This window comes from Trachinotus anak, unplaced genomic scaffold (assembly GCF_046630095.1).
Source record: "Trachinotus anak isolate AG129_WGS33_773 ecotype Australia unplaced genomic scaffold, CSIRO_AGI_Tana_v1 ptg000007l, whole genome shotgun sequence".
Classification (NCBI taxonomy): domain Eukaryota; kingdom Metazoa; phylum Chordata; class Actinopteri; order Carangiformes; family Carangidae; genus Trachinotus; species Trachinotus anak.
Genome location: NW_027273858.1, coordinates 5,364,067 through 5,387,500, shown reverse-complemented (window position 1 = coordinate 5,387,500; position 23,434 = coordinate 5,364,067). Strand labels below are relative to the sequence as shown.

Genomic DNA, 23,434 nt, shown 5'->3' with positions numbered 1-23,434 from the left:
ATTTCTCCTGAAGACTTTAAAACATTTGCATTTACTCTGAAAGGACACTGCCAGTTTCCTGTTTGGTGCCATAAAGCAGTCCAGCAGATTTCTCATGCCAAACAAATGGCAAATGGCTAATTCCCACAAATTAATGAATTTATGATATAACATGGCATCTTGAGTACTGTGGTGTATCGTGGTGTCTCTAACCATTGTTATCCATCTGTCCTTTGGCAGAACACGGTGGACAAGCTGATAAAGAAGACCAACCTGGCTCTGCTGGTTGGAACCAACAGCTGGAGAGACCAGTTCATAGAAGCCATCACTGTGAGCGCAGGTAAGGCCAGTAGACAGGTGTGTGTGTGAGTGTGTATCAATTTAATACGTTCAAGCATTCAGCTCTGAATTTAACTGCAGTCATCTGGGGTTGTTTGAAGATGCACGTGTGTGTGTGTGTGTGTGTGTGAGTGAGTGAGTGTGAGGGTGTGTGTCATATAAATTCTTTTTAGTTTGAACAGCTGCAGTTTTATAATCTGTTGACTTCTGTGTGGTCCCGTGCTCTGCTTCCTAATGATCAATATATCTAAATATATCAGATGTGTCATGTTGAACGTATGGCCATGTGCAGTTGGCTACTCTAATGATGGCGATCGCACCAAGTAATGGCTGAGAAAAATGAAGTGGGCTGATTTCATTGTGCCATGGAGTCGTGTGTGTGTGTGTGTGTGTGTGTGTGTGTGTGTGTGTGTGTGTTCATGGCTTTTAATGGTTACTGGAAAAGTGAACTGGCTTGGTTTGATGGTTTGGGCAGACAAACACTGACCAGATGGGAGATTATGTTGAGAGCGACTGTGGGAGCGACTGTGTGTGTTTCAGCCCCCACAAAGACAAGGATGTGTGTGTGTGTGTGTGTGTGTGTGTTAATGTGTGACAGACAGGCCTAGAGAAAGAGGGAAATATTCAACACTAATGTCTTATCGGTGTCAAGATCTTTTATGAGCTAAGATGGTGTTAATGTCCCATGAAGAGGGAGAAAGAGAGCATACACGTTAAGAGTGAGAGATAATGAAACCTGGTGTGAGAGAGAGAGTCCATATATTATGCAAACAGAGACTAAGAGAGAGGGAGAGAGAGAGCATGCAGGCAGAGTGGAAAAGCCATTGAGAAACATGCGCAGTGATGAAAAAGAGAGTGTAAGCATGAAGAGAAATATAGTGCACGGAATAGAAGAATATGTATGTGAAGTTTTAGCAGGTTGATAAAGAGAACAAGAGAGAGAACAAATTCATGCAACAAGTAAACTGGTGAAGGAGGGAGTGGTTGAGGCACAAGGGACGAGAGAAAACTGAGGAGGCAGATTTTTTTTTTCTGTTTCACTGCAGAATCTTCACAGTTGATTGGTTACTAGTGGTAACTTGCCCTCTGGAGGCAGGATGATATTGCCGCAGCTCATCAGTGGAAAAGGAGAGGGACCAGAGACAACAATATTTCAAGAGGCTGTCGTTGGTGTTTCTGCTTCAAACCCCACTGTCAACCTTGACAGTAGGCCTGAACAACATGCAAAAAAAAAATCATATTATTTTGACAGATTTTGCAGCATGAGTCACAATTTTGTAATTTAATCTGAGTACGATCCGTACAACAGGGCATCTCTGTTGCACAACAAAGCTTCATGTACACATTTTACCTTCAAAAAAATTACCCAGCAATAATGAGCAGTATTAGTCTCTCTCCCTCCTGGGTTTACTGTTGATGCCCGGGTTTTTGTGGTTTACACTCTGTTTCTGTTCATTCTGTACTCCAACATTCCCCCCCTGTGGATTTTACCTGCAAAAGAGCTTTAGACAAAGTGTTCAGAAAAGTGAGACAAAGTGTTCTTTTATAACCTCACTCTACATCTTAGTTTAACTTAATTACTTCAAGGAGTAGTTCAACATTTTGGGAATATTATCTGCTTTCTTGCCAAGAGTTAGATGAGAAGATCATTTGTGTACAGCCAGCAGATGTTTAGCTTAAATTAGTTTAGCACAAAGAATGGAAACAGGGGGAAATAGTTAGCTTGGATCTGTTTGAAGGTAACACTCTCCTCCTACCTTCTTGGCCAACAAATAAACAGTAGCCCTCTGCACATAACAGTAAAACTTCAATTTATACTTTTTACAGTAAACAAACAAGACATAATGTGATAATTAGTGAGTTTTTGATTTGTTAGCTTGGACAGATCCAGTCTAACTGTTTCCTCCATTTTAGTGTTTATGCTAAGCTAAACAAACCGGCTGCTTGATGTAGCTTCATATTTACCAGACAGACATGAGAGTGGTGTTGATCTTTTCTTTACTCTGTCTTGAGTTATTAAATTGTATAGTACGCTATGGGTACATTATATAGCTTTAGCTAGAATTGTTTCACTATGTGAACAGCTGCAGGGTTAAATTTAGTCATTATTACTGCAGTAATGTTATTTCATTATCATTTACAAGAGGCTACTATACTAGGTGTGTAATATTGTAGTTACTCAAACATGCCCCCTACCTGCTGGTACTGTGTAATACAGATTCATCCCCACTGCAACTGCTTTGCTGCAAGCAAAGCTGGGTGTGTGTAGGTGCTGCTGATGATTATCTCAACAAAAACTGTAGCTCGTTCATTTCCCGCAGCTCAGACAGACAGGAGCACATTAAGGAGTCAAGGTCACATTTCCATGAACTGCATATGCAAGAAGGAAAACTATTAGAAAGGAGCAAATCACTGTTAACACTGTTAATCGGAGCAAAACATTCATTTGTTTATCTGAAAATAGCTCGGATAATCACTGTGTATACACAGTGGGACAAAGGAAAATCACCCAATTTGCCGCTGCCATCTTTGAAACCGGGTTTGTGTTAGAGCATTGTTTGTCTACAGACTGCTCAATCACTTCAGTGCCTTCAAATAACTTTATCCTGTGGGTGTCTGTGTGTGTGTGTGTGTGTGTGTGTGTTTGTTTGTGCTTTAGTTAGCCAGCCTGTCAGCCAGCCTTTGTTGGTGAGCTGATGCCATTAATGAAAAGGCCTGTCTTCACTCTCTTATCTGGGATTAGCTTGTCGAGGCTGACAGGGTGCTCTGTGTGTGTGTGTGTGTGTGGTAACCACAGTAAAAAGTCGGTGAGTGCAGTTTCCACTGAAGAATATGCTTTTATTGTGAGACACACTCTCCCTCGCATGCACACACACACACACACACACAGCTTCATTACATTGTATCCACATAGCAATTAAACACACCAGGGTTTTGCAATGATTCAACACACATGTATGCCTGAAAAATTATAACAGGTCAACTGCAATACACACACACACACACACACACACACACACACACACACACACACACACACACACACACACACACACACACATGCAGTCAACAGCCCAAATCAGATTTAAAACCAGATCAAACTGGAAGCTGATTAGTTTTTCAGGGCCTTTAAACCTGAAGCTGATTGGATTGCAGGAGTTCAAAGTCTCTGAGATCAGGAGCTGATTGGAGGCTTACAGATCAAAGTGGCAGGTGATTGGTTAGTCAGACATCCAGCTGTGAAAGAATTGATTCGCCAGCATCTTTCTCTGCGCTCTTTGTTTACTGAGAATGAGAATTAGAGCAATGAATAAAGTACATGCTGAGAAAGATGTTGATTTCTTATTGTAAGCTAATAGTATACTAATATGTAATGTGCAGTATAAGTGATTAGGAGTCAATGACACAGACAACATGTGGAGATAGAAGTGTGTTTGCACCTAGAGGGAGCTGGGATCAGTCTGAAATCAGTTACATCTGCCATCATTACCACCAGATCCCATTGTCTGTGTTTTACTACATCACACAAAGACTCCTTCACACCCAGCTTGTTTGTAAGTATTTATTTGGCTCAGCTGATTTGGTGAAGTTAGAATAATGCCAACTTGTGTGCCACCAAATGACCTTGTTGCAGCGCCTGAAAACACAAAGCCGATTTTTTTTTTTTTTCCCCCCAAGAGAATTGCTGTGTGTTTTTTTTCACAGTTCAAACAAGCTACAGTATAAGACTGTCTGATACTGTGTGATGCTCATACTGAGATGCTTCCTCATGTTTTGTATCTACACCAAAGAAGAACTGAGGCATCCAATTGTGTTAAGCTTAAGGAGAGATTGTGGTCATATTGCAGACTAAGCTTTATGCAGTGTAGAGGAGAATAAATTAAACTCACCACGACTTATGTCGTCTTATCTTTGCTGAATAAACTGTAATCAGCAAAGATAAAGTCGTATTAAGTGGGTTTAAGTGGGTTTACTATAGTCCCAACCCTATCACATTCACTTTGAGTTATTTCATTCTGCCCCCCTCAATGCAATGCTTCTTTTTCCATATCTCCCACACTCTCCCTCCATCTGCTGCCCCCCAGTTAATTACTAAACACACGAGGGAGGTCAAAGATTAATTATTCCTCTTGTGGAGTAAAAATGTAATGAACCCATGATGGAGGGATGAGGAGGAAATGAGGGACCTTGGCTGTGACATAAGGTCACACCAGGTTCAACTCCTCCAGACTCAGGTCTGGTCATTTCTCCCTCATGGATGGATGGATGGATGGATGGATGCTGGAGATAAGAAGAAGGTTGAAGGTGAGGTGAGGACTGAAGCAAGCAAAACATCTCAAACAGTAACTTAACCTACTGAAAGGAAGGAAGGAAGGAAAGACAGATGTAAGGAAAGAAGAGGGGAAAAACAGCAGGAAAATGAAAAAGGGAGAGAATGGGGATGGAGAGGCAAAAGCGAGAAAAAAATGTGGATAATGACATAACACTCATTAGACAAGACATTTTGATGGATGGATAAAATCATGCAACACCACAGTAGGAAAATGAGCTGAAATGGCTCCAAAAGAGAAAAAGAGTACGATGGAAGGCAATTAGTCTCTTAACAAATAAGACAAACAACTAATAATCTCAGACATCTGTTGTAGGAGCTCTTGTGCTATTGCTGTGGACACACTATGTGGAATTGACCCACCGCTGAGCCCACATAATGCCACACACACACACACACACACACAATAAGCCCAAATGGAGACGCGCTGTAACTTGGCAGCTCATCCCCTCAAACACACACTGCTGGTTCAAGGGTTTGAACATGTGCAGAGCGGCTGTCGGTGGTACGATGGTGGATTTAACACACACTGATAAAATAGCTTTCTTCTAATCTCATCTCTCTCTCTCTCTCTCTCTCTCTCTCTGTCTCTTCCTGGCTCTCATTCTCTCACTCCCTCCCCCTATCATCCTCCCTCACTCGCTCTTATCTCATATTAGATTGGAATCAAGATTAAAATCACTTTAAAGGAGCCTCAAATATTCCTTCATCTTTGACCAGAGACATTTAGACTTCCTCATCGTCTCCGTCTGCGTTGTCAGATCGAGATCTCCACGCTAACAAAACCCTCCAGAAATGATTCTGGCCTCTTATATGGCAAAATATCTGTTGGTGCTTATCAGTTCAATTAGGGGAAGATTGTAGTTTTGGCTTCTGCTAAGATGGCAGCCATCACAATCACTGCATAATAACACCAGTTTGGCGCTGACAATGACGTGCACACACATGCACACAAAATGCTGTTGAGACCATGACATTCATCTCAAAGCAAGAGACCTGCATTTAGCCAGCCGGCCATTAAAGCCCTCTGAAATGTCAGTGTCCTGGCGCGTGTGTGTGTGTGTACACTGACCCGCTGTTTTGTGTTGGTTGCGCAGCTGATGGAGAATTTTTCCCCTGATAAGTTAACACAGAGAGACAGTGCGAGATTATGTGTTCGTCAGTGTGCAGTTGTGCATGTACAGTATGTGACAAGCCTGTCAAGTAGAGCGAGCAGTTTGATGGCGTTGACGTCTTAATGTATTGATAGTCATTTACATGTTACTCCTCAGGAGCAGGGAGTGTCTGTTTTGATCGCTTCATTGAGATAAATGGGCACTGGAAAAGACATTCCTTATACATACCTTAAAGGATGAGACTAAATGTTGGAAGAGTTATTGGTTACTGTAATTCCAAATGTACACACTGACAATGAAGCAACTACACTGAAACAGACGGGGGAGTAAATGTGGAAGTAACATGTTGTCACACTGTGAAACTTCTTATGGCACGATCGGATGATAATATTTTTGTCTCTGACCATTGTGTTAAACTATGTGATCATAGAGTCCAAAATTACTGCTGTGATTTGACTGAGGGCCATGACAGACCACATGTTGGACACTGACCAATCATACTGCAGTTTGCTGTGATTGGGAAGGCGATGCCAGGGACCAACAACAAATGTGCACATTCATTATCTCTATGTGGTGAAAATGGCCGCTGGCTTTTTGCTTCCAGTCAGGAGGAAGAGGGAGAGAGTCTGGGCAGGAAGTACACAGATAGAGTCCACAGGTGTTTGATTGATTTGGTATAACGCTCCTGGCCTGAGGGTGATGTCAAATAGCATTATTTTTTCATGGTGTTGTGTTTATGGTTGTGCACAAAGGGAAGCAACATGTTGTAGAAGGTGTAAAACTATGTGCTGCATTCAACTAAGGCCCTGCTCAGACCTGGTATTAACATCTGTCTCAGGTGATCCAATCACACAGCGAGGACAGCTTATAGATCCGATCACTCAGACCACATTCAGACGTGGTCTGGGCCACATTTTAGCAGTGTGAAGGTTAATGTATCCTAATTCACGTACATTAAAAAATTACTAGACATATGTGTTATTTGCATGTAAAGCGAGGGAAGTGAGATCCAATCACAGGTGGTCAGTCGAGACCTATGTGAGACAGTCAGGTGTCAGCTGCTGTAGTCAGAGCTGTCCACTTGTGATCAGATCACCCAAGACGCCCGTTAATACCAGGTCTGAACAGGGCCTAAGATTCATTATTGACACCCCATTGAGTCGCCTTGTCAATTGTAGTCAAGTGTAGTTTGATCATTTGATCAGTAGTATAGTTTGCCACAGCAGACAGCTGTTCACAGTCAATCTCCCACCAATTGTCAATTTCCATTTCTTCAAACCATAAATATGATCTTTCCCTAATCTAATGCATAATTATATATTTTAGTACAAGTCTACGACATGGTTTGAAGAACATATTCTTGTTGAACTAGACTGTTTGACCAAGAGAAGCAGCACACACAAAGGCACAACAAGATGGAGAAAAAAATCAATGGGAAGGAAATCAAGAGGGAGAGAGAGAGAGGGAGAGAGAGAGAGGGGCTGTTAGGACAGAGAGAGGAAAAAGTGAAGGAAAGAGAAAGAGATTGATGTGCAACCACTCCACACTCCAGTGCCCTGTAATTACTGGGACCACACTGCACTGTTCATCACCTGCTCCTCTGTGTGTGTGTGTGTGTGTGTGTGTGTGTGTGTGTGTGTGTGTGTGTGTGTGTGTGTGTGTGTGTGTGTGTGTGTGTTTGTGTGTTATTTATGGACATGTATCTGTGTGTGTTTGTGTATGTGAATCCACACCTCGGGGTAGTGTGGGCAGTGTAGGTATTCAAGCAAAAACACTGCAAGAATAAAAATACAGAGGACGGGCCTTGTAGCATGGAAGTCGGTGTAGTTGACTTCAGACATGTTCACTGGAGAATTTCATGCCAAAAAACATCACCACAAGAGAAGAAATGTGCTGCATGTTGTGCGTATGTGTTCTTGTTATTGCTAAATGATGATTCAACTCGTGCCAAAGCTTTCTTTAACTTTTGTGACAGGCTTTTGTGTCTTTGACATATTCAAGAAAGGCCAGCACCCTCTTTGTAGCCGAATGTGAGAGCAGAAAATGTACACTTCTTCAGCTGCCTTCATCGCACTGGCACTCACGACACCACCTGTCTGTCCCTGCTGTGCACAAACTGTAATTTCCATCCTGTAGATGATGAGTGACAGTGAATGTTTGACTCGCTAAACGACTGATTATTTAATTGATTTGTTGGTTGGCTGACTGACTGTCAAAAGGCAGGCCGACTGGCTCGTTCACCGATGGACTGTTTGTGATAATTGCTCTTATGAAACGGTGAAAGAGCAGAGATAAAAACAGATTCAAATGCTTCCTCAAGGATGTGAGATTCAGTCCTTGCAGAACAAAACGATGACACAGTTTCCAACTGGTTTTGAATGATTAAGTTGTATTAATGATTTTATTTCTATTTTAAAGATTCAGCCTCGTTTCACTGTCCACTGTCTGTTTGAAGCTCTCCAGTGACTCTGGTGCCTCTTTGTGTGTGTGTGTGTGTGTGTGTGTGTGTGTGTGTGTGTTTCTGAGACAGACAGGATGACAGGACCAGTGGAACATGAATATAAATATGAGCATGTCACCATGACACAAACACACACACATAATCACGCGGCTGTCATGGTAAAGTTGAGGACGTTGCCTGTTAGTTTGAAGTAAGGCAGTATTTGTTTGGTCAAGGAAATCTTGAGAAGCTGGGTAAAATAGAGATTCACCTTACGGTGGAGAGAATGTTTGATACCAGCAGGACAGATAAGCCTTTTAAGATTATGGGCATGTCTTCGAATTTGCATTGAGGTTTGTCAAAAGCTCTCAAAATGTGACTTCTGTTTATTTTTGACAACCACAGCAGCTTATTTCTGTGACTCAAATGTAAACATCAGCGTGGACAGGCTGTATTTCTCGGCTGTGTGTGTGATATTGCCCACAGTGCACTGGGTGTGTGATGTTCCTGCCTCCGTTTGGGATTCAGAGTCTGTGCACGTATCCCATGTATCTTTTTTTATTCTTCCCCTATGCTGTCCTGTCTGTGTGTGTCTTTTTCTGTTGAGCTCAGTGTGTGTGTTTGGGTGTGTGTTTTTGCAAAACCTCAGTAACTAGCCGTATGAAGCCTGATATGATTTATCCAGGCTCTCTCTCTATCCACTTCTTTGAAGAGTCATTTTGCAGCAGCTCACATGGTTTCTGCACAGAAGCTCATTGGACCACATCAGTCTCAAAGCCCTGTGTGTGTGTGTGTGTGTGTGTGTGAGTGAGTCTGGATGTGTGTGTGTGTGTGTGTGTGTGTGTGTGTGTGTGTGTGTGTGTGTGTGTGTGTTTTTGTGTGTGATCTTCTGTAAACAGGCAGTGGTATGACTGATTCCTACAAGTCCCCTGAGCTCAGACCGTGTCACTCTGAGCACACAGTCCCATATCCTCATGAACACGCACCTTGCTTGGCTAGCAGCCTGTGGAGAAGAGCTGCAGACCACTACTGCCCTGACCTATGAGAATGCAGCTTCTGGGCATGCTCAGAGCCACAGGAGATAACATTTGTTATCTCTTCTTTATGTCAAGCACATTCACACGCTGGTGCCTCTCAATAGAAAAGCCTGTGCCAGCAGCTGTCAGATTAGCATGAGATGCTAACCAATAAGCAACTAATACAGATTTTTTTTTCTTTATTGTTGCTTGGGACATTATTTCTACTTTTTTTTTTTTTTTTGATAGGCTGTGGCTTTTCGTTTCATTTCATTTCATCCCATACAAAAATGTGATATATGAAATATATGTCAAGAATGATGATCTATCACCTATAAGGGGATAAATCATTATCACATAGATACGACATCCTCTGTATAAATTAATATGTAAGTTTATAACATACTATATGAAATACACATTGTAAAATGTTTTAAGGTACATATATTAAAAATATCTTATATGGTAAAACATTTTCCAAGCAAATATGTTAACAATATATATTTAACATATATATGCAAGTTTATTACAACAACACACATTTAAAAATTCTATACATTTATATATGTTTTTCTCATCAGTTTCTCGTTAATATTAAACGTGTATCTTTACTTTCTGGAAAAGTGGTCTCAGACTTTGGGGCCCTACTGGTTAAAACATCAACATATATTGACAGGCTTTGGATATATGTTTACATAAAATATGTCACACATAAAGATACATATCTATATAGGTTAGATATATATGATCATATAAATTGATCCAATTTCTAATAGGTTTCATATAGAGTTTTTACAATATGTTTTTATTTTATCTGTACAGGTATTGCTGTTTCACGTCATTAAAGAGACCAGGAACAGCTTTGTGGAAGCTAATGAGGCGCCAAATACTAAAACAAAGAATATCAGACACACAGACACACACACACAGAAAATGGAGCGAAGACACCGACAGTGGCATTTAGAGCGTGACAGAAAGTTGTAGAGGGATGAGGAAGATTAAATGGGATGAGGCAAAAAAGTCACAGAGAACATTTGGTTATATAAAGGCTATATCAGCAAAATGTGACCAAGGAAAAGGTGAGTTACTTTGAAAAATTCACTGCTTTTAGACAGTGTCTAATCCTCCATATATCTTCACTGAAGAACGTTACCATTTTCCCCAGTGTGGTTACCCCAGACTGTGGGACTGCGTTTCTTCCATGGGTGCTTGCTGGGGAGCCACACAATTAACAGAAACAGAAAAGAAAGAAACCAAGACTGTGACAAAAGAGCTCATATAAACATGAGAGCGAGAACAAGAGAGAAGTGGCTCCATTCAGTCATGACAGACTGTGTGGGCGGCAGGGAGAGCTGCTTAAAGTAAAAAGTGACATAACTCAGGTAGAGAGTCTTGTTTTATAATTCATAACCAAGTGTGTGTGTGTGTGTGTGTGTGTGATTGTGTGATTGTGTGATTGTGTGCATGAATGAGGCCCTTGCACCCTGCGCTGACCTTCCTCTGTTCATTTATAGCTGATGGTTTGATTTGCTCCAAGCACTCACTCTGAAAGGGGAACATTTATTTTTAATTATGTTAAACAAGGTGCGTGACCTCTGAGGAGATTATATGCCCTATTAGATAGAGTACATTAATCTTTGTGTTAACCTATACTAACGCCTAGAAAGTGCACAACACACAGCCTGGATCTGGCTCTTGACTTTTGTTTAATGACTTAAATATCAGGCTGTGTTGTGTGCTTACAACAGAAGGACAGTGCTGAAGCTGCCTGTCTCGTCTCGGGATCATTATGGTTATGCAGTAACTTAAGCTAAGGACAATTCAAATGTTAAGATGGCTTTTTTTTTTTTTTTTTTTTTTTTGCTAATGTTTTACTGCTTTATTATCTGTTATGACAGTGTTGCCAAGGCTGATGCATTCACGCATCCAATCCTAAATGACATATGTCAAAAGAAAGTCATTTATCCATCACTGAAATTAAAGGGTGCATGTGAGAAAGTGTGTCTCAATTTGGCTTTTCTGAGCCTCCAGTTTTTCCTTGCTCCAAACTAAAACAATTCAAGGCAGAATTTTCTTTAGGACCTACATCCAATCAATAAAGATGCTGCCCGTATCTTTACTGGGTGAATTCAAATATAAAACTGAAAAATAATGCAAGACATATACAAAATTCATCTTTGGACACTCAAAATCAAGATTATGAAGGATTACTTCGCAAGAAATATGTCATGAAGCAAGACAAAGGCATAAATAACACCTCAGCAGGATAGACAGTTGCTGTGGTAGAAGGAGACTCTCCAACACTCTGCTCAGTTCAGGGTGCAGATGCATTCTGTTTGTCTGTTTTGAGCATTTGGATGCCTCAGCAGCTCATAAAGGGTTAATAGTCTGCAGTGACTGAATGATGCTGGTAAAATCAATTAGAGATCATGGCTTCCACTGGGATTTACCCAGTCAGCACGTTTCCATGGAACAGCAGGTAGTTGTTTATTCATTCATTTGTCTCGTTTGAAAATGGCTGTCGTCCATGTCCTGAGCCAGTGATTAGACTTTGATACTAACATCACACAGACACACACACACACACACACACACACACACACACACCTGCCTGACATTTGATCAGAAGTGATGTTAAACTGAGTCTTTTTTTAAATCTCTGTCGTGATAATGGATTGCATTTTTCTGTCATTAAACTTGAACTTATGACCCCTCTGCTGGAGTGAAGAGTGAAGTCAGAGGCAGAGACAGAGTCCTTTAATCCTTTGCACTTCAGGTGATGGACAGAGAACATTAGCTCTTATTCCCCAGCAGGGTGAAGCTGATTCTGTCGAAATTATCCTGAAGCCAAAACAAGTGCAACATCAGTTTTCAGTCTATTTTAGTATGACTTTTTTTTTTATTTCCCTTTGTTTGATATATTATCATCTCCATCACCTGCATAATTCTTTATTACAACGTGCAGATGTCAATTTAAACTGATGGTTTAAAAAAAATGATATTAAACATTTAATAACTGAGTTTTTCAAACTACAAGCATTTAAATTTGTCCAGATTCCAGTCACAACATAAGTCTGCAGCCATGCGACTTTTAGCATGCTAACATGCTAATGTTAAGCAGGTATAATATCTACTATGTTCACCGTAATGTGTTAGCATGCTAATATTTGCAAATTAGCACTAAAAACAAAGGACAGTTGAAGCTGATGGGAATGTCGTTAGTTTTGCAGATATCAGATGGCTAATTAAGCATTGCATTACCATCCACAAGGTGGTGGCGGAATATGCTCCATGACATACCACAGGATATATCCATGGTCAGTCTCCAGCTCGTCTGAAGCTCGAGAAAAGTTGAGTAGATTTAGAAACTTCCCTGTGGAGTTAATGTTTCGTTATTAGCGTACAGTACCTGTTATTGCTCAGTCAAAGGATAGGTTCACATTTTCAATGTAAGTAATGCAGAACATCAACCACAGTCCTCAGTCTGTGTAAAAATACATTTTAAAGTTCAGCTGCAGCTAATATGAGGCTTCAGTAGCCTGAGTTAGACAAAGAGGGGATCTTCCAAAATCCAAAAGTTTTTAGTATGAAATTCCCTCTTTATGACAGTATTTCAGGGGCAGAGGGACAGTGACACAAAGCAGGAATATGGTACTAATATGACGGTAACTTTGGAGGTTACAGTCAGTCAAGCCTAGAGCTTTAACTTAAGATTTCTCTAAACACTTTCTCCCCCAGGCGAGGATGATGACGACGAGGAGTGTGGTGAGGAGAAGCTGCCGTCATGTTTCGACTACGTCATGCACTTCCTCACCGTCTTCTGGAAAGTTCTGTTCGCCTTCGTCCCACCCACAGAGTACTGGAACGGCTGGGCCTGTTTCGTCGTCTCCATTTGCATGATTGGACTGCTGACCGCCATCATTGGTGAGATGACAGCTGACAGGACCAGTTTGAAATTTAAACACAAATCAAATTCCATCACTTTTTCAAAGAATATTTGGAAATGAATGTCTCAAAGAGGCGAATGAAAACTTGTTTATAATAGGACTCTTTTATTTTTTTACAAAAAAAGACATTGATATGTTAAAAATATTTTGTTTTGTAGCATTCACGTTTCTTTTCTTTTTATTACAGGGGACCTTGCCTCTCATTTTGGCTGCACAGTGGGCCTGAAAGACTCAGTCACAGCCGTGGTATTTGTTGCGTTGGGAACTTCTGTACCAGGTAAGTGTGTGTGTGTGTGTGTGTGTGTGTGTGTGTGTGTGTGTGTGTGTGTGTGTGTGTGTGTTTGTTTGTGAACTGATACATTGTATGTTCATATACATCTATGTGTGAGCCGATATTGATCCAACGCTGCTGCCATTTTAATTATCCTGCTATTGGACTTTCTGCCAGCTTTAATCAAAGACCTTTCTCCCTCCACATGTGGCATTTAGCTTCATAAGGCCCTTATGAGCATAAAATACTCAGAGGTCTTCAATGCAGGAATAGATTTGCATTCATCAATGATCCCCTTCAGGGCGCATGCTTTGACATTTTCTATTACCCGCTTCAGTTTTTATTACTAGGAGCTTTATTCCCCCCATTTCTTTCCTCAGCGTGTACACTGCAGAGTAAAAGAGACAACTCACAGAGTATATCCCCGCACACACAGTGTCTAAAAGCCTCATTAAAGTCAATGTTTTTTTAAACAACAATCAGGTAAAACAAATCAATGGTAGCTATAAAAGAAAATGGAAAGACAAGGAGCTACAGTGTGTTCACCTGCAAAGCTGCAGAAATGCACGAATGGTGTAACATGTATTGGTGACCGAAAGTATCTGCATAGATACAATACAAACCTACACAAAGATGCATCTCACACGTGATGACGTGCAACAGAGAAGAAGTGAAGTTGTTTTTACTTTGGTTTATGATGAATTACGAGATTTACCCCCACTTCTTCAATTAGTCAACCAATCCAGCCATTAGAGTTTCGGCAAACGAAGACATTTTTAGACTTTTATGCTTATTTAATTATGGAGAATGGGCCATTAGTCATTGTTCATTACTGGGAAATGAATGTCACATCTCTGGCATAATGATCATATTCACAAACTTGCTTTGATCTTTAATAAGCATTGGTGCTGCAGGCAAAGTAAAAACGATAAAGTAGATGGAAGAGATACATTTATTCTAAATTGATTGAAATAATTGATTAAGTAAAGACAATTATGTAAGACCTTTTTCAATGGAGGACAACCCTGCTAATTAATTTAGATTTAGATCATTTTATTTACTGTAAACATCTGTAGAGAAAATGAGCTAAGATGAAACAAGCACACACGCTGTCACGCTAAGGGGGGTTTCACCATGACTGACCCAGTGGTTTCCAGTCCCTCCAGTGTGTTTTTATATGTGGGAGCCTGTTAGACGAAGCACTGCAGCCTGTAGACAGCAGCATGGATCATCCTCCAAACATGAAGAATGACCGAAGACTGCAACAGCCGGCTAAATGCGTTTTAACCTTGGCCCCAGTCTCCTGCCTCTGTGCACGCACACACAGAGGACACACATGCAGACATTTAGTACACGCTTGAATGCTAGATGTACAACATGCTGACATATAAACCACTGTGCAACTTAAATTAATTAACAGAGTCACATACTCATATGCTCGCGACACATAAAAGCTTGGAATAGGAGTCGCACACACATGCATATACACACACACACACACACACACACACACCTGTACTGGGGCCGGCATGTGTTATTAGCATAGGCCTATTTGTCATGTCAGGCTCAAGTGGTCTCTGTCCTCCCATTTAGGGGCTTCAGGGATAAAAGTGATGTATTAGATATTATTTTACACACACGCACATGCATATATGTGCTCATACAAACACATAATATTTGCACACACAAACACAGAAATACACGCTCGCTAACAGTTGAATTTATGGAGAAATGCATACACACACACAGTTATTTGAAACACAGAAATACACACACACACACACACACACACACACACACAGACCTACACAATGTGTAGAGGTGCAGAATGGAAACAAAGTGATTCAGCCTTTCGGAGGCTCTCAGCCTTATTAACAGAACCTCCTGTGGCCCACACACTCACACAAAGAAACAGACCTCCAGTTCTGTGGCTATTAGAGTTAATAAAACCCATCCTGTGCTGTGGTTCTATGATGATTAACCTCGTTTATCACAGTTAGCCAGGCTAACACGCACACACACACAAAGACAGGAAGAAAACAGAACAAGAGTGGAGCTGTTGAAGGAGGATTAGATCCACTAGAAGCTAAAATTTGTTGTTGATTTGGGGTTCAGCTCAGTTGTATGACTCTAAGGTGTATTTAAAGTGTGATGTGTATCATTTCATGTTGGCCTTAGAAAGTAAAGACTGACATTTAAACTGAGAAAAGTGCACCGTGGGACCCAGTTGAGATAAACAACTTGTCACAGCTCAGGACTGGGAGGACTCAAATGCACAAAGCAGATGTGCAGACAAAAGTTCAAAATAGTTCACCTTTATTCAGGCTCAGCAGTCAAAAGCAGGGGCAAGCAATGCACATAGTGAGGTCATGGGGCAAAAGGTGGTTAAAGACAGGCTAGCAAAAACAGATATGCAAGGCTGGATAGCTATAGCATGGAAGACACGGTAGATAATCTGGCAGAGAATGGGTGGAAATGGGGCGGTATACTAGGGATTGATTAAGGAATTAGGAACAGGTCAGTAGGTGGGCAGGGAAGAGTCAGGTGGCTGAAAGGTGGGAAGGGAAGGGGTTACTGCAGGGCAAACAGCAAAGGCAGGCAGACAATGAATGAACAGTGACACAGCTGTTATATAAGGAAGATACAAAGTGTGATGTCTGGACAGTACGGCATCTACAGAGTACTGCAATCTTTTATAATAATGATACCATATGAAAAAAAAGCGACCTTTTTAAAATTTGTTATGACAAAATTGCCCCTAAATGTCCAGGATTTTAAGGTCATTAGGACACATTAAAGTCTTAAGAAGACAAGAACTGAAATGAGCATGAGTCTGCAAACATCCTGCCACAAATCATTTGGCTGATCCACAGATAATTGGGAGACGATGGTAGAAATGAACAGGGGGATAATCAGTGGAAATCTTTTTCGGGGGATGAGGACACATTTTCTGATCCGGGCAAGAAAATGCTACTGTCAAATCTTGGTTTGAGAGACTGAAAGAAAGTATTTGGTTCAGAAAAGTCACGTTGTTGTGTAGCAGCTTAATGGACTTGATATCCAACTGGTCTCTGGAGGTTGAAGAGAACAAAGAGACAGAAGGAGACTTCAGATTGACTCATACTAAATCAGCAATCAGTTATAATACAGCCTACAGTCATGATGTCTACTTGAATTTAACACAGAGGGATTTTGAAACAATTAGTTGGTCAATCAACAGAAGATTAATTTACAACCATTTTAATTATCTGAAGGTATTAATCAAGAAAAATGTTTTGTATAATCTCAAACAAACACAGGAGATGTTTATCTTGGTTTTGAGAAATTGTGATATTTTTTTTCCTTTGATTTAATCAACTGATTGATCAATAATCAAAATAATCATAAGTTGCCCTAAACACAATCATTATTAGAATATTGGCCCAGAGTCTGATTCCTTGCTTTACAAATTTATTAGTGTTTATTAAACTTCATTTCTTTTTACCAACTCAAATAACCAGTAAGAACCATGTCAGTCGTCCAACTCCTCGGTCAAGAGCAAGATTATCTCGAAAAGTTCTACTGTTAGATTTGTTTTGAATCTCTCAAGATGATGATGATGTGTAACTATTTTTGTGACCCTTTAGCGTCACTATCTGCTCAGAGTTTCCCCTTTGACCAAATGTTCTCCACCAAGCAAAAATGTCTACATGCAGAAGGATTGCCAGATTGCCGTGAGCACGAGTGCTCCCCAGCGAGTCCTTCCATTTCAAGAGACAACAAGAAAAAGGTAGCAGAGAAGAGAGGAAGGAGAGGTAGAGGGAGAGGATGCAGAGAGGAAGGATAGGGTAGACGAAGAAAAGAGAGATGGAAAGACCGGTTGATTGACAGAAAGGCAAAGGGAAAGGGCAGAGACCTCTCCAGGGAGGCTGGCTCTCACAGAAGGAGCTGCAGAGTGGAACCTGTTTCTTACACACACACACAAATACACACACGCTGCTACCAAACATGCAAACAACCACGCACTCACCCACTCAATCAGCCACACAAACACTCAAAGACCAATTGATGCACACACATGCCTTTGCCAGCTGGTGGAGGCATGGCATCAGATTGGACCCAGGTGGCATCGTTCACTAACACACACACACACACACTTCATGCATGCGCTATACACAGAAACACACACACATGCAGGCAGACGGGCACACATAAATAGAGCCTCGATACACACACATACACACACTTAAGCCCAGAAGGCCTGTCCTTGACGCTTTAAGGTGTATGGGGAGATTTATTGTCACTGGACTCTTTCCTTGGCCCATTGCCTCATCCACCCTCCCGCCTACCCTCCCACCCTCTCTCTCCTCCTCAGTCCTCTTCCGGCCTTCCCATTGTTCGCTTTTCCACCACCCATTTGGCTGCCACTTAAAGAAAAACCCTTCTTCCGCTTTCTCTCCTTCACTTCCTTGTTTTTTCAATCAGTTTTGATCCCCCCTAGCTCTGTCTGGCAAGTTTAAGGAAGAGGACATGAATCACTGATGAAGAGAATACGGCCAGAAAATTAAGGAGAGAAAAGAGAACTAACTGACTGTTTGACTATTTGCTCACTCTTTGTGCTCTCAAGGAAAGAGCCTATTGTTAAGATTTGGCAGAAAGTTCAAAGCTGCTTTCAGTGTGGCAAGGAAAACTGTCCCTTTGGAGCTGCCATTGTTTGGCAGACATGAAATGGGGGGAACATTTTGGGGACTAAGCATCGCAGCACTGATTAGTTGTCAGGCCAAGATTTGTTTGCCCCTGCAAACTGAGATTCTGCCTTGTAATTTATTGATCTTGGTCCAAATCTGGCCCATGCTGGCTGCCAGCGACAGAGCACTGTAACAGGATTAAAGATTGTGGTTTCTAATTTAAGGTTCCCTGTCTAAATGTGGAAAACAGGATTTGCACGGTGTTCTGTATTAATAATTATTAGTGTTCTGTATCTATCAAGAGCGTCCTTCCCTGTCACTGTGGTCTTGTGTAACTCACAAATGACTGTGTGCCAAGATCTGCAGTTCAACAGCAAGAGTAAATCTTTTTCTGCTTATAAACAGTGAGACTTCATTTACACCAAATAGTGACTAACATAGATTAATAATATTAGTCTGTGTGATACATTATGCATTATTAATTATTCAGTAATGTACAATACATCCACCAAGCCCTAATCATCTCCATAATAGCCTTTCCTTTGTGAGCAGCACTGCAGTGGTTAGAGGGACAAAACAGTTATTTAAGAGTAGATAAAGTCTGGACTGATGGTGGCAGAAGGAGAAAGGCCAAGTTGTCACCAGAATCAAGATTTTTCCTTTTCCTCTGGTCAAAAAACTGGCAGAAAGGCCACAGCCACACGATGCTCAGAGGTTAAAAAGTGAGCTGCAGCCTCAAAATAAGTTTCAAAAACACAAACACACACAATCACTGATCAAAATGCCGTCTAACACAGAAGCTTCCACACTCACAGGAGGTCCAAGCCGGGGATGAGAGTCTGCACAGCAGCTGTCAGCTCACTCTGTCTCCTGTGTCTTTGTGTGTGTTCTGTAACTGCATATGATGAGATTGTGCCCCGCAGTTGTGTGTCCTCTCCAAACAGAAAGGCAAACTCGGCAGAGTAAAATAAGTCAATCGCCTTTTTTTTTCTTGCTGAAAAAACTTTTAAACTCAGACATTAGCACTGAAGTTCTTTAAATTAAATGATTGTTTCAAAGTTATTTCCTTTTAAGTGCACAAAAACTGACAATATGGAGACAGATTACTTCCCCCAAAACATATGTGTAACACACTGTCGTATTACACCAACCCTGTTTGATTTCATTTTAAAAACCTTCACATATCCTTGCTCTCCTCTCTGTCCTTTGTTAGATTCTTGAGTAAAATGATTTTAGTTTGCAGAAGATCTAAAACTAATATTATTAGAAAGACAGTGACACTGTTAATAATAATAATAATAATAATGTTTACTTCCACTGAGTTGAATGTGTTGAAAGAATTTGCACAGCTTACACAAATCTGATCCTTCTGCCTCCTCTCTCCGTTCAGATACCTTTGCGAGTAAGGTAGCTGCTATCCAGGATCAGTATGCAGACGCATCCATTGGTAATGTGACAGGCTCCAACGCTGTCAATGTTTTCCTGGGCATCGGGGTGAGTACCAGCTCATCTAGAGAGTGATTGACTGGTTCATATTTAGTGTAAATGCGGGGCTGTTTGTCATGCTGCCAAAGCAGTGATTACTATCATGTATTTGTAAAAATTAATGCTTTCGTTAATGCTGCATGATGCCTCTGCTTTGACATATTATTGCAAAGATATTTGTGATTTAAGTAGCATGGTCCAGCACAGCCGTCTGTCACCTACAATGACGTCCATTTTTGCTGGTGTGTCCTCAGCTGTCTTAAACAGTCACTACATCTCATGTCATTCAGTTTGACTGTGATGGTTCTTGACAGGTGGCGTGGTCCATCGCTGCCATCTACCACCAAAGCAAGGGGGAGGAGTTCAGGGTGGACCCTGGCACGCTGGCCTTCTCCGTCACCCTCTTCACCATCTTTGCCTTCGTCTGCGTTGCCACACTGATGTACCGACGGCGGCCAGAGATCGGTGGAGAGCTGGGCGGGCCCCGGACTGCGAAGGCCCTGACCACCATGCTGTTCATCAGCCTGTGGCTCCTCTACATCCTCTTCTCCTCACTGGAGGCCTACTGCCACATCCAGGGCTTCTAAGATGACAGGAGGTGATGAAGGGAAGGGTGGGACAGAAGGAGAACATGGAGGAAGAAACCAAGGGGAGGTGGGTGAATGGATGGATTTGGAAATTAAGGCTGTCTCATTGATCTATCACTCCCTCCCTTTACGCAATAGATTGATTGACGGATGAATGGATGGATGTACAGATGAAGGAATAGAAGACGCATTAAAGCATCTTAAAAGAGAACGGAAAGAAGTATGGATACTTGGGAGGACAACAGCAGACAGGAGGATCAAAGGAGCTAGAGAAATGGCTCAGAAGATGGAAAAATGGTGGACAGACAAATAAACTATGGAATAAATTTTTTTTCTCAACCTATAAATCCCAACCAATCAAGCTGTCTTAAACCTGCCCCTGTTTTAAATACTTCAAACTAATCCCCAAAGTTGCAAACACAGAAATAAACACACACAATGTTTCCCAGCTGGTTCAACCATACAGAAATCAAAATGAGAAGTTAAAACAGACTGACACACCATTCACAGCTGCTAGGAGGTGTGGCTTCAACCACAACATTTCGCGTCCAGCTACAGTAACAGGCACAAGTGAGACAGAAAAAAGACAGAGTAACTGTATCAGTATGTACATGCATGATCAGCATGATACTGAAAACACAATCTGAAGAAAGCGGATATATTGCCACAACTATTTAATGACAACAAACTGTGCGAGTGCTGGTGTGTGACTGTGTGTTTCTGTGCTTGTGTGTTGTGGGAAGATGGTAAAGTACTGTGAAGAAAAAAAAAAAGAAAAAAACGCCTCTCGTTTTGCTGTTTCGACATGAGATGGAATATGCTTTCGTATTTCGAGGTCTTTTCGACTCTCGCTCTCCCCGCCTGTAGAAATGCTGAGTAAGACTCTTTCGTGGGAGGGAGCGTTGTATGAAGTGAACGGTTTTGAACATCGCTGAGGTTACAAATGTAAATACAAAGAGCTGAACGTACATTACAGCTCCACTATTTTCCTTCTGAATGTCTTGGTTACACCATGCGCTCCTGAATGGGCCCTCTTTCTGTTGCTATATACTGTAGATGTAAATGATTTAAGGACTAATTTGAATCAAGAAAGGGGTTAGTGTGCTTTTACCTTTAATAAGGCCGTGTCTGAGAGGACAAAATGGCCACTCTACCGTTTAAAACTGTTAGAGAAACTATTATCATTGCATAAATATCTAGGTTACTCTTGCGTGTATTTGTGTTTTTTTAACTGTGGAATTCTGTTACCTGGTTTTCCACCAATGAGATTGCCACCATCATGTGTCAATCATAACATTGCAATAGACTTTGAAAAACGTAGGTACCGCCCTCAGTGAAACCTCATGTCTGTTAACTGCCTCTGTCATCGTTTATCTCACTTTGATGCCACTTTCCCGTTGGTTCGCTCGACAGCTTCGATTATCCCTGTGTGTCTTTAGCACCTCCCCCTGGCTGGTCAGTGGACCAATCAAAATCCTCAAGGGCTTTGTAAGAAACAACCACTAATCCCTAACCCTGACCCTTGATTTATGATGCTTCACATAGATTGGCCCTTAGGGGGCTATTTCACAGGGATTTGTATTCCTTAACCTTATACATCACTTGCTTAGTTGTTAGGACGTTGCTTCAGTGTGTGGCTTTATAAGAAAAAAATAAACAAGACTACATGAAATAAAAAGTACACAGCTTCCTTTAGTGCAGACATTACCAGACCAGGTATCCAGAGTTACCCAAATATTGAAAAAGCAGATGAGGCTTCCACCTTTGTTAGTGGGAGTCTTTCCCAGTTGATTACAAAGACTGCTTCTGAATTGCAGTCAGCCTTATTCCAAATTAAACCATACGCACTATGTTCTTTTCCCAGGCCGCCTCCACTCATTACTATGCTTAAATATACAAGCCTTCCATGTGGATCATGAAGGACTTAGCCCAAAGGAAGCAATGAACATCTGTCTTCATATTATGCCTCTATTCAAGGGCATGTGTTTTCTCTTGAGTAAAGACTCATAATGTAATCTGCATGATTCACTGCTTCACGCCAGCCTTGGAAACCAACTTTACTCCAGCAGCCAATTTTCATTCTTATCATGGGAGCCATCTGATGAAGGAACAGTTTAAAAGTATTTGTTGTTGGTGGGGGAATAGGTTTACTAACAGACAGGGGCAAATACCATTGTACTACAGTAGCTCTGTAGGGACATCTAGCATAGGTTACTTCTAATCTCAGACAGCCAGACTCTGTTTATCAAGCTCACAGAGGTTTGGAGTCAATTTTTTAAATTGAAATCCTTATACAAGCCTTTCAATTGCATGTATGTTGGAAAACACCCACACCCAGAAACTTCAGCCCTGGTAGCTGTCTTGCAAAGTGAGCTACTGTGAGTTAGGCTATCTGGGTTATCTGGCTTATCTAAGCCTTTCCTTATCCAGCTATGAGCAAGTTCATATGCAAGTGGAGTTCATTTCAAATGTGCAACATCACTTGACTTTTTTATGGTGTAGTAATTTTGTCCATGTTGGGAGTCTATTATCAGTTCATTATTTCAGTGAGCTAATTAGCATCATAAATGAGCCCAGTCAGCTGATGCTAATTAACTGCACAGCCATGGTGAGCTACCCTGGTGAAAAGTTAATCATCTCTGTGATAGCAGAAAGCCTGGTGTTCAGCCCAAAGTGAAACTCAGTTTATAATACAGGCCCACACGGGTTCCACAAATAAATCCTCTGCAGAGTCATTTTATTGTTTGAGGTATAAGAACTCACACTATACCTCAGCCGTCCTCTGAGTGAATTTTGAGCTTCATTGCTATGAAAGGTTTGTGAGCATGATGGGACAGAGGTTTAACGGGATTTGTTTCCATCCCAAAAAATGTGGTCATGCTTTAAACAGCAAATGCAACAGCCAGGCACCTTTGAAAACCCTAGAATACTAAACTTTCAAATGACATTAAACTGCAAACACAACAGACTGACAAACTGACATTATCAGACACTAACTGCTTGGAATCTTTTTTCATGATTCAGTCATCAATGGACAAAAAAATATATACTGAAAATGTTTGTGTTTTTTTTGCCCAAATGAAACATGTTGAAGTGTCCCAAGAGCCTGTCCTAAACGTGTAGAATATAAATCTTCAAGCCTATCTTGACTGTCCGAGAGGTTTACACTTAAGACTGTTAACTATTTTACTCATTCAGCCAAAACCACAGAGATCTCAACATACACAAATCTTACTGTATATGTAGGCATAAAAGTCC

At 41.2% G+C, this 23,434-nt stretch overlaps 1 protein-coding gene across 4 annotated transcripts in view; it reads left to right on the top strand.

The window, feature by feature from the left end:
* Positions 1-20,957, top strand: part of slc8a1b (solute carrier family 8 member 1b) — a 134,552-nt gene extending 113,595 nt beyond the window's left edge. For 3 of the 4 annotated variants that reach the window (XM_071480048.1, XM_071480045.1, XM_071480046.1), the window contains exons 7-11: positions 220-319; positions 12,958-13,143; positions 13,354-13,443; positions 19,495-19,598; positions 19,904-20,957. In XM_071480048.1, coding sequence (XP_071336149.1) covers positions 220-319; positions 12,958-13,143; positions 13,354-13,443; positions 19,495-19,598; positions 19,904-20,176 — 753 coding nt within the window. In that variant the 3' untranslated portion in view covers positions 20,177-20,957. The remainder of the gene's footprint in view (positions 1-219; positions 320-12,957; positions 13,144-13,353; positions 13,444-19,494; positions 19,599-19,903) is intronic. The other variant, XM_071480047.1, reaches the window with a different exon arrangement.
* The last annotated feature ends 2,477 nt before the right edge of the window (positions 20,958-23,434 follow it).